The sequence below is a fragment of the Octopus sinensis genome, linkage group LG4, assembly GCF_006345805.1.
Source record: "Octopus sinensis linkage group LG4, ASM634580v1, whole genome shotgun sequence".
Lineage (NCBI taxonomy): Eukaryota > Metazoa > Mollusca > Cephalopoda > Octopoda > Octopodidae > Octopus > Octopus sinensis.
In genome coordinates this window covers 14,582,385-14,594,898 of record NC_043000.1, presented here as the reverse complement: position 1 = coordinate 14,594,898, position 12,514 = coordinate 14,582,385, and the positions used below count along the sequence as shown (strand labels likewise).

General features: G+C 39.6%; 1 protein-coding gene across 1 annotated transcript in view; it reads left to right on the top strand.

Moving 5' to 3' along the window:
- LOC115210784 (thyroid adenoma-associated protein homolog) overlaps positions 1-12,514 on the top strand; it is a 112,302-nt gene that overhangs the window by 63,000 nt on the left and 36,788 nt on the right. The window contains exons 13-18 of the mRNA XM_029779511.2: positions 146-239; positions 2,965-3,135; positions 3,278-3,439; positions 5,806-5,918; positions 7,319-7,497; positions 11,549-11,739. Of these exons, the coding sequence (XP_029635371.1) occupies positions 146-239; positions 2,965-3,135; positions 3,278-3,439; positions 5,806-5,918; positions 7,319-7,497; positions 11,549-11,739 (910 nt within the window). The remainder of the gene's footprint in view (positions 1-145; positions 240-2,964; positions 3,136-3,277; positions 3,440-5,805; positions 5,919-7,318; positions 7,498-11,548; positions 11,740-12,514) is intronic.

Here is a 12,514-nt window from a genome sequence, read left to right as displayed (position 1 = left end):
TAACCTAATGTTTGAGAAAAAAGGGTTCCTTATACATGTTAAAATATGGTAAGAATGCTATTATAAAGACCTTAATATAAATTATTGGAATCATTAAAATCACTCTTATATATATGTCATCTACCATTTTCTCACTTTTTAACAGAATGAAGCTTTACTCCGTGAAGCCCTCTGTTCTGAAAGTGCTCCTTTGAGGCTTGATGCACTCACTCTTCTCTGCAGCTCTGCAAAAAAAGCTGGTACTGCTTTCATATTTCTTCTGAATGGATGTATATTTGCGTGTGTGTATTTGTGTATTATATGTTGACAAGAATTGTTGTAACAGTGCCTTCAAAGTTTTGACCTGCTAACCTTCTTCAGACTATCAAAAAATATTAAGTAATCCTTCAGATTATTGTTAAATTTGGATCTTTTCGGTTTGAACGGCAGTTTTTTCTAGCGGTGTCATATGAAAGTGTCACCCATAATTATGACCCTAGTATCGATCTATTGCATTTCAATCTGTTTTAGGGTTAGGGTTAGTTAGGGGTGGAGGGAAGGGTATCTTTTTTTCTTCACAAATGTAAATAAACCCAATCTGTTTCTTAAACGAGGGACATATTTATACGCACAGAATGTTTTTTACCTCAATGGACGTCAGTGATTGGTTGAAATTAAAGAAATTGAAAAAAACAACAACAAATATCGTACAAACTATAGAATTTTCTCAATGAAGAAAAAGATGTTTTATAAACACATTCTACCAGTATACGAAGTTTAAAATTTTTTAGTTACCTAGAAATTATGTTAAAAACTGCCGTTCAAACCGAAAAGATCCTTAAATTTTATTATAACTCTATGTAAAAACAAACATTAACAACTATAAACACACACACACACACGAGTGTACCGAGAGTATTGTATTGTAAAGATTTCAGTTGTGACCATATATGCATATGTAAATGTTTGTGCATGAGTGTATATAAAAGGTATCTGTGCATAGATCTATAAGTCTACATAGGATCTGCATGGTTCGTTATTATACATTCCATGCCAGTGTGTAACATTCAGCCGGACGTTGCCGTGTTGATACAGACATAACATTGTTAAACGTGACCACGTGTATGCTTGCAAGCACACACACACACACACACTCGTGAGTTACGTTAACTTATATGAAAGGCAGAACACAAGTGACCTTGAGGGTGCAGCTAAATATTAAAAATAGCAGCTAAGGTGTGCAGGTGCGGTATGGACACGTGATGTGAATACAGGGATGAGGAGTTCTATTGAAAAGGGAACGTGTACTTCAGCAACATTTCAAGGAACAGAACTCTGTTTATCTTAGTGTGGCTATTTAACAACAGTTATTGCCCTTGCTTCTCATGACTGAGTTTGGTAAAAAAAAAACCAAAAAACAAATGAACCAATTGTGCTGCCTATGATAGCTTCAAAGAGTGGCTTCAAAATTATAAAACGGGTATGTCTGTTCAAATGAGGTCATTGTCCACATTTTGCTTCGGCTTTTCTTTTCTGAATAAAATATAACAATTACAGCGTGGAAAACGGACTTTAAATGATGACGATGTACGATTGTGCTATTAATTTGGAGTTTAACATTTGAGATTAATAACTCAGGCCATTTAGTTAATGCTTTTATTTAACAACATCAAGTTGCTAAATATATTGAAGCTCTTCAATCGATGGTTATAGATTCATTATCTGAGTGAAATTTAACGGAGGGGAAACTATGGGAGCTTTCAATTGTGACATTGATGCCAGTAATGTTCCACTTAAACTAGTATTTTTTTTTTGTCAACACTTGCAGGAAAAACATAAGCAAGAAAAGATTCCAGAAAGCCAATGTTCTAGGAAAGAAGAACTAAGTTTAATCCTTTAGCATTTAAACTGGCCATATCCTGCCAAAAGTATTCTGCCTGTTTTATGTTCAGCATGGCCAGATCTGGTCTCTCACACCAGCCCTACAATATCGTTTTAAAAATTAGCAGTTACCTCATCAAAATCTCATAGCACCAAGATAATTCATGATTAGTTCAAAACAATTTGGATGAAAAAGCATTAATTTTGGCAGAATAATGTGAACACTAAAGGGTTAAGGGTTAATACAGGACTTGGTGGGAGGGAAAACAACATAAGTGATGGAAAGAGGAGAAAGGGTAGTTAATCGAAGACCAACCAGCTTTTAGGAACAGAATCCATTATTATAGAAAAGGTAAAGAGAGGGATTACATAATAGAAGAAAAGTGAATTCTACAAAACTGGTACAGATTCTTTCAACAAGAGACCAGAAGGATCAACTGCAGTTTGGGAGATGAAGAAGTGAAAGATTCCTTGATGCATTACACAATGGCATCTTTTGTAGTTTGTGCAGAGAATAGAGTGAGAACTAGGATAGCATTTTTTATGATACCTACTTCAGCATCTTATGCATCTGACTTCAATACTGTGCCAGTGTCATGTAAAAAGCACCCATGCCAGTATCACATAAAAAGCACCTAAGGAGTGGTTGGAGATCACGCGGTCGTTAGCCTCAAATCGCCAGGTCTGGTTGGCGTTTGTGAGAGATGCAGCATTGAGGATGAATGATGCCAGCTCAACCCACCCCGGGTGAATGCTGTCTCAAGACAAGATACCTGTGCTGGTGTTACATAAAAAGCACCCATGCTGGTGCTGTGTAAAGAGTATCTGCACCAGTGTCATGGAAAAAGCTCCCACTACACTCTGTAAAATGGTTGGCATTAAGAAGGCATCCAGCTACATTCACCTACCTTGCATACATCCTATAACTATCAATAATTTAATTTGGTTTTGCCTGCTGGTCATACCTCCATCATCACCAAATTTGAAATGATTCTTTCACTTGATCAGAACACCAGTAATATGTCCTTTGCCTTGTGCCAAAATTTTTTTTGTTACACTCTTATATTAAATTTCAAACCTAATTTATTCACTGGATTCTTGTAGAAATGCTTCATTCTCTGGAGTCTAAACTGCTGATGGAAGCTCTTCCTGTCAACTTGAATATTGATTCAGCCCCATTTCGACAGAATCTGGTCTCAGCACTGAAGAAATTGCTGATTAGAATCAGAGACAGTTGCTCCTCTTTGATGAAAACTCAAAATTTGAGCTCAATTGGTAAACATCTTTTTTAATTACCGTATTTCAAATCTATTTGTTAAACACTTTCATGTAACATCAAAGTGATTCTGCAATGACAGTATAAATGTTTCTACTTTATGTTTCTTTTTATTTTTTTTTTATTTTTCTAATTGCTCAGATCATTCCATTGAATTTGTGGACTGGTTACACAGGTTGTGCACTGAAAACCTTGTTCCAGGTTCAAACTTCCAGCGACGCAAGATGTGTTTGGAAATATTGAATGTCATCTATGAAGTATTTGTTCTGCCTGATCTTAGTTACAAAAGGAAATCTTTTGTAGGTATGAAGCAATTTCATTTTTCTTTCTGATGTATTTGACTGCATAAAAGATGCACCACAATCTCAGCAGTGCACATTCAGGAACTTGGATGACATTTCTAGTATGCTGCAGGATCACATAAAGGCTTCCTCCTTGACTTGTTCAACATTATTTTGCCTAGCTTTAAGTAGGCACCACATGTGGTGGTATATAATTCATCTCTCATCATCATCATCATCATTTAACGTCCGCTTTCCATGCTAGCATGGGTTGGACGATTTGACTGATGTCTGGCGAACCAGACTCCAATCTGATCTGGCAGAGTTTCTACAGCTGGATGCCCTTCCTAACGCCAACCACTCCAAGAGTGTAGTGAGTGCTTTTACATGCCACTGGCACAAGGGCCAGTTTGGTGGTACTGGCAACAGCCACGCCCAAATGGTGCTTTTTATGTGCCACCTGCACAGGAGCCAGTCCAACGGCACTAGCAACGACCTCGCTCGAATGTTTCACATGCCACCAGCACAAGTGCTAGTAAGGCAACACAGCAACAGCAATAATAACTGCAGTTTGGAATTGATGAGTGATTCATCAGCTTTTAATATTGGGTTCAATTCTTTAAGCAGGGCAAATTATCTGTGAATAGACCAACATCTTTCCAAAGACAAATTTGTCACTTGTCCATGAAATTTTGTTATCTGGGCAAGTAACTAACTTGTTATAGCATTGGTTGTTAAGTAGTACTAGTTATCTCTTCTACAATATACTAATGACATGGAGTTGATCAACATTTTAAGGTGGCAGAAGAGGCAGTGTTATAGTGTTAGGTGTGATGGACTGTAATATAAGAGTGGTTTGACTGTAGCTGAGTGTGGTGGTATATACCATGGTAAAGTGTGGTGTAGAAAAATTCAATGTGGTAGGATGTGATAGGTAGTTTGTGGAATCCTGTTTCAAAACCCATGGATTTAGGCAGTCTTCTGCTGTTCAACTCTCTTGAGAGTTTCCTACCATTATGAACAGGTGTTACAAGCAATTCTCCACTGTCCTCTGATTTGCTAGAAATCAGTATCAAATGGTGTATAAAGGCAGTAGTAGGAATGATTGAGAAGTGAATTAGATGCTGTGTGGTATTTAGTCCTAGTGTTTAAGGTATCAATTTGGGTGTTCAGGAGTTTTGGAGAGAATAGAGGCAGCTCTTTGTCACCACTTCTATCTGGCCCACTCTGACCTCCCCCGAGAGTAGTAGCGCTTGTCAAAGGCCTCAGTTATGGGTCAAATAGCAGTGTCCTGTGAGTAAAGCATACGGGACTTGGAAAAGAGCTGTCCCTGAGACATGTGTCACATTGACCCACTGGTGTGTAGACATGCTCTGATGTCATGTGAACCTGTCCCCCTTTCTAGGGATTAAACGGACCCTCTGCCTCAAATATAATTTTTGGAGAGTTGGAGACTAGCAGAGTAAGCTGTAAATAGACTGGTAGAAATCCACATGGTTCCGGGTTCAGTCCCACTGCGTGACACTTTGGGCAAGTGTCTTCTACTATAGCCTCGGGGCGACCAAAGCCTTGTGAGTGGATTTGGTAGACGGAAACTGAAAGAAGCCCGTCGTATATATGTATATATATGTATGTTTGTGTGTCTGTGTTTGTCCTCCCAACACTGATGCTGGTGTGTTTACGTCCTCGTAACTTAGCGGTTCGGCAAAAGAGACCGATAGAATAAGTACTAGGCTTACAAAGAATAAGTTCTGGGGTCAGTTTGTTTGACTAAAGGTGGTGCTCAAGCATGGCCACAGTCAAATGACTGAAACAAGTAAATGGGTAAAAGAGTAATCACTTTAGTATGGAGATCCATTATTGTCAATACTATAACAAATAGTACATAAAAAGAGAGAAGTATTTAGTTGTGGCTTTTTCTGTTGAAATCCTGTCAGGATCAACTATACTTTCATTCTTCCAGGGATTGATGTTCGTAAAATAAATACTAGCCAAGTACCAAAGTTGGTTTAATTTGCTATTCTTTGCTACCTTGGACAATGTGTTAGAAATCATGGGAGCAAGTTATCATGCATTTTGTATTTTCTTTTTTCAGTGGGTTTTTATCTTTCCAGTTGCTAAATATGTGATTAGTTAACTATATTTTAACTGTTTAAAAACACACTAAAATTGTTGTATTAACTTTTCTTATGTCTAAAATTTAGTTATAATTTGGCTTGAACAGGCTAGAATTGTTCATCTACAATGTTTCAACACACAATCTCGGATCAAGTCACTTGCCAAAGAAGTATAACTCTGAGATAACTTAAACGAAGCTTTTAATTTTAATTAGTTAATTTTTCCCATTCTTTTTCTTTTTTTTTTTTTTTTTTTTTTTTCTTTTTTCAGATTCTTTGAAAAAATTGATTACTTTTGCTCAGCAAGAAAAAGAGTTATGGGACTTTACATCGTCAATGTCATTTGTGTCTATTTTACTTTGTATCTTAGATGGTACTGATGAGGTAAGCACATTTTCATTCAGTTTCGTTAGTGAATGACTTCTTTCCTATTGAATTACATTTAATATATAAAAGTCAAGTTGTGTGTCTGTCTCCTACGATTTAGATTCCTAACTACTCCCACATTTTGCGGTGCAGTTTAACCAAAACCGGGTATCTTATAGTCATGATTCATATCGAGCCCTTCTGGGTATTAGCGTGCGTCTACGATGAGTGTACGATTTTAAAAAAAAATTACCATAATTTTTTTTCGCTATTATATAAGGGAAGTAACTCTCTAAAAATGTCTACGATGAGTCAACGATTTAAAAAAAAATTTACCATCATTTTTTTCCATTTTTAATGCATTTTTTGCTATTTTTTGGCTATAACTCTCTAAAAATGCTTATATAGTTATTTCCCTTACAAACCCGAGGAACGCCGGGCGATACTGCTAGTTTGATATATATAACATATCTCCATAGTTAGTGTATGGATATATTTAACTCTCCATGTTAGAGAACCATGCATCTTCATAATTTTCTGGTATAATTCTTTTATCTTTTACTTGTTTCAGTCATTAGACTGCGACTTGTAGGCTTGTAGTCAAACAGACACTTAGTTTTACAGTCTGGTACTTATTCTATTGATCTCCTTTGCTGAACTGCTATGCTACAGGGATATAAGCAAACCAACACCAGGCGTTAATTGGTAGCATTGGGGACAAACACAGGCACAAAGACATACACACATGTATGTGTGTTTGCGTTTGTCCCCTCACCACTTGACAACTGCTGTTGGTTTGTTTACATCCTACTAAATTGGTAGTTCAGTAAAAAAAAAAACTGATATGATTAGTACCAGCTTAAAAAAGAAATAAGCACTGGGAGGTGATTTACTTGACTAAAAATCCTTCAAGGCAGTGCCCCAGCATGGCCACAGTCCAATGACTGAAACTAGTAAAATAATAAAAAATAAAAGATACGTTATTGGTTGAATTGATTTTCTTGTAGCTTGCTATTGACCCCCAAAGACAGAGTAAATTCCTGCTGGATTTGAACTATGAACATAAACACAAAACTGCAAGACAGAAATTGTCTAGTCTTCTATAGTTACCACTATTCCACCATTTGTATTGAGAGTAAATATTAATGAATCACATCCAGGAACTATCTAAGGCGGCGAGCTGGCAGAAACATTAGCACACCAGGCGAAATGCGTAGCCATATTTTGTCTGCCGTTACGTTCTGAGTTCAAATTCCACCAAGGTCGACTTTGCCTTTCATCCTTTCGGGGTCAATAAATTAAGTACCATGTAATCGACTTAATCCGTTTGTCTGTCCGTGTTTGTCCCCTCTGTGTTTAGCCCCTTGTGGGTAGTAAAGAAATATATATAAAGATAGATGTTTCTGTTTATTCCTTAGGTAAGAGAACTTGCTGCAGATATATTAGAGAAATACTTTGACTGGAGCCCTAAATATCTGTCAAGTTCGAAGAAAAATCTTCCAGCCCACCTTCTGAGTGAAGCTCTTTGTTTGTGTAACAGTCCTCGACATCCAGATTGTCTCAGTGGTAGTTTGCTTTGCAAGTTGGTCTTCTGCAAGTGAGTAATAATATACTGTCATCATCTTTTATTTACGCGAGTGGTTGCTAATATAATAATCATCATCATCGTTTAACGCCCGTTCTCCATGCTAGCATGGGTTGGACGGTTCGACCGGGGATCTGGGAAGCCAGAAGGCTGCACCAGGCTCCGGTCTTATCTGGCAGTGTTTCTACAGCTGGATGCCCTTCCTAACGCCAACCACTCCGTGAGTGTAGTGGGTGCTTTTTACGTGCCACCTGCACTGGAGCCAGGCGAGGCTGGCATCGGCCACGGTCGGATTGGTACATTTTACGTGCCACCTGCACGGAAGCCAGTCGAGGCGGCGCTGGCATCGGCCACGATTCGGATAGTGCTTTTTACGTATCTCCAGTCCAGGGGTCCTGGCATCTGCCAGGTGCCAGTCATAGGATTGGTTCAATTTCGATTCCGATTTCGATTTCCCTTGCCCCAACAGGTCGTCGCAAGCAATGGGGGGTTGGCATAGGTGCCTGTCGTCAGATGAGTTTCAATATCGACTTCGCTTGCCTCAACAGGTCTTTGTGTGTCCAAGGGAGGAAAGGCATGCATAAGTGGGCTGGACTCACTTGTCCTGCCTGGTCTTTTCACGCACAGCATATTTTCAAAGGTCTCGGTCGCAGGTCATTTCCTCAGTGAGACCTAAAATTCGAAGGTCGTGCTTCACCACCTCGTCCCAAATTTTCCTGGGTCTACCTCTTCCACGGGTTCCCTCCACTGCTAGGGATTGGCACTTTTTCACACACCTATCTTCATCTATTCTCGCCACATGACCATACCAGCACAATCGTCTCTCTTGCACACCACAACTGATGCTCCTTAGGTCCAACATTTCTCTCAGCGTACTAACGCTCTGTCGAGCATGCACACTGACATTACACATCCATCGGAGCATACTGGCTTCATTTCTCGTGAGCTTACGCATGTCCTCAGCAGTCACGGCCCATGTTTCACTGCCATGTAGCATGGCTGTTCGTACACATGCATCATACAGTCTGCTTTTTTGGTCTCTGAGTGAGAGGCCTTTAGTCACCAGCAGAGGTAAGAGCTCCCTAAACTTTGCCCAGGCTATTCTTACTCTAGCCGTTACATTTTCAGCACACCCACCCCCACTACTGACTTGGTCACCAAGATAACGGAAGCTATCAACTACTTCAATTTTTTTTCCCCTGGAAAGTGACGGAAGTTGTTTTCTGCAGATTTTCAGAGGTTAATGCTCCCGAGCATCTGCCACATACAAAAACTATCTTCCCAGTTAGCCTTCCTTTGACATTGCTGCACCTCTTATGTGTCCATAGCTTACACTGGGTACATCTTATAGAGTTTCTACCTACACCTTTTCTACAGATCGAGCAGGGCCATCTTCCTGAAGACATTTGTGGATTGTCTACCTTCCTACTTATTAGTACTTTGGTTTTAGCTAGGTTGACTCTAAGGCCCCTCGATTCTAGACCCTCCTTCCACACCTGGAACTTCTCCTCCAGTTCTGATAGTGACTCAGCAATTAGAGCAAGGTCGTCAGCATATAGGAGCTCCCAGGGGCAACCTGTCTTGAATTCCTCCGTAATTGCCTGGAGGACTATGATAAATAGGAGGGGGCTGAGTACTGAACCCTGGTGGACCCAACCTCTACTTTGAATTCTTCTGTGTACATGTTGCCATGTGTACATGTACGGCATCCCTGTACATGGCTTGCACAGTCCTCACCAGCCATTCATCTATCCCTAATTTCCTCATTGACCACCAGATAAGGGATCGGAGGACCCTGTCAAAGGCTTTCTCCATGTCAATGAAATTATTGTATACAGTGCTCAAGTGCACCACAACTTGTCAAAAGTGCATATAAAGCATATGCAGTAATGTACAAATGTCTGGAAAGTGAACAGTGTATGAGTCAGATACATGCTTGTGTGTGTATGGAGGGGAGAAAATCAGGTGTAGTGTTGGCGAATCTCTGGAAGCATGGAAGTTTTGAAGGATGCAGTGCTCTGACAACTAACAACTGATGCCGGCAGTCTGTTCCATGCTTCAGCAACTCTCAGCGTGAAAAAATGTTTCCGAAAGTCATGGGAGCTGTGCTGTTTTCTTTCTTTGTAAACATGTCCATGGGTGTTAGACAGGTGGAGTTTGAAAAGGTGCTCAGAGTTATTGTTTGTAAGATGGTTAATAATTTTATGGGTTTCTGCGAAGTCAGCTGCCAGACGTCGGAGTTTCAATGTATCCATGTCTAGGGAAGTAAGGTGTTCAGAATATGGCAAATGCCTGATGGAGGGTAATGAACCATACTGAATGATTTGGTTCTTTGATATCTAAGACTTTAATCCAACTTTGAGCTGAACATTTCAGCCAAACTCTTACATGATTAATTAAGAAATAGAATAGCTTAATACTTACAATATTAAACTATCATCTCATAGATCAAAAGTTCAAATTAACTGTTGTTGGGGGAAGACACTTACCATATTTACTCATAAGTTGCACTATTTCATGCTTAACTTTAACAGCAAAAAAACTGGGATGGGACTTATACACAGGGAAAAGTTAAAACTGTGAAGGGAAAAAATTTTGTTCCAAGATTTAACAGTACATTAGAGGTGTGATTTATACATGAGAAAATATAGTAATTAATTTATTCTTTGTAGATTGGTTTACTTGGCTATGTAAATGTTATCTGTAGCAGACTGACAACTTGTTTACGAGGAAGTTTCATCCCTCATCTAGTTTATTTCATAAACCCAGTAAATGCAAATCCCTTCTAATCCCTGATAGCTTTTTAAGGGTTAGTACTTAATTATATTTTCATGAGGGTTAAACAGATAAATCTTCTCTGGATAAGAAACCATTCTTTTGAAGTAATAGTGCCAGATGACCTGGAACCTATTCCCAACACCTGATTGAACTGAAATGGTATAGAATAAAGTGTTTTGAATGGATTTGATCGTACACTCCATAAAGACCTAGCCCAACACCGTATCCACTCTGCACTTTCACTCCCTTCTTCATGTTGAGAACATAATAATACTAGTTCTAAATTAAAATGGCCATCCATATATCATACTTAATGCATATACACTGTTGCTAGGCCTTTTACTATTGTATTTGTCCTGAGATAAAATCTTTTATAGACATGCTGTTTTAAAAACATGATAAATATTTTAGCGTCTTGGAGAAGAGCCTTTTCAGTAGCTTGTACTCACAGCCAGCCACATGATCAGACGAGAACCCATCACCTCGAATATAGGAAACAGTGAATAAAACATTCATTAATGTTGTGATTAGCTTCTTGACTGAATAAAAATTCAGTATGTGCAATTGAAGTAGTATTTAATTACAATAACCATCCATGTGTCATACATAATGTGTTCTTATATTTTTTTTTTTGTTTGTTCCTTCTCGAGCCCCGCCTGGCTCACAGGGGCCTATTTCCCAGTTTCCTTGGTGTATAGGTTCCCCACCTGGACGGGACACCGGTCCGTTGCAGGAAGAAAGAGTGAGAGAAAGCTGTGGTGAAAGAGTCTGCAGAAGTTCGCCATCACCTTCTGCCGGAGCTGCATGGAGCTTAGGTGTTTCGCTCATAAACACACACATCGCCCGGTCTAAGATTTGAACCCGATATCCCTCGACCGTTAGTCCACTGCTCTAACCACTAGGCCATGTGCCTCCACCATAAATGCGCCCTTCAAAAGCCTAGCCAGGCTTATGGGCCCGGTTTCAATGGCGTATGTGTTCCCCAGCTGGACGGGACGCCAGTCCATCGCAGCTGCGTGGACTGGAGCAACGTGGAATGAAGTGTTTTGTTCAAGAACACAACGCATCACCCAGTCCTGGAATCGAAACCACAATCTTACGATCATGATGCTGACACCCTAACCACTAAGCCATATGCCTCCACTGTTCTTATATTGGATGTTTCTGACTGTGAGTATGTGCTACATCATCTGCCTTCGTTCTTAGTCACTAACCAATAGTCCTCTGTCTTCCAATATTTCACATTTCACTCTATCCACACTGTGTTATTATGTTGTCATTGCAGGGTTATAGCTGACCAAAAGAGATACTTCACAATCCATTCTGTTAGTCGTATGTACGAAGTTGAGGAAACAACACCGTCTGAATTGCCCAGCACTCTGTATTTCATGCGTTCCTTATTGAAACAGATAGAACTCGGACTCTCTGCTGCCACACAGAATCCTGTGGTAGCATCAAAAGAGAAATCTCTTCATGGTATTAACTTGTTTCTTTTTTTATTATATTTACGGAGATATACTTGCATAGTGAGTGACTTGATCTGAGATTGTGTGCTGGAACGAAAACAATTGCAGCAGGGAAGGTGTTTGTAAGCCATTTAAGAAACACACAAAAATCTTTAGATTCACTTCAACATCTAAATTTAGTTTGTCAAATTATTTTCGTCGCTTTGAGACCGCGACCTGTTCACTGGCACAACTTTGTGCTAACAGGTCGCGGTCTGAAAGCAACGAAAATACTTTGACAAATTAAATTTGAATGTTGAAGTGAATCTAAAGGTTTTTGTGTGTTTCTTAAATGGCTTATAAACACCTTCCACGCTGCAATTGTTTTTTATTATAGTCTTCTATTTACTAATATTAATGGCTAAATGGTTTTTTTTTCTGATAACGATAAGGTACAGGTTTGACTGTGTAGTTAAGAAGCTTGTGTGGATTTGATAGATGAAAACTGGAAGAACCTGTCATGTGTGTGTGTGCACTGTTGTCTTGTGATCATGTGATGGTTGTAGATGAGCAGCATCTTCAGTGGAGGCGCAATGGCCCTGTGGTCAGGGCAGTGGACTCGTGGTCGGAGGATCGCGGTTTTGATTCCCAGACCTGGCGTTGTGTGTGTTTATTGAGCGTAAACACCTAAAGCTCCACGAGGCTCCGGCAGGGGGTGGTGGCGACCCCTGTTGTACTCTTTGGCCCCAACTTTCTCTCATTCTATCTTCCTGTTTCTTGTCCCCGACTTCCTACACAACCGCTGA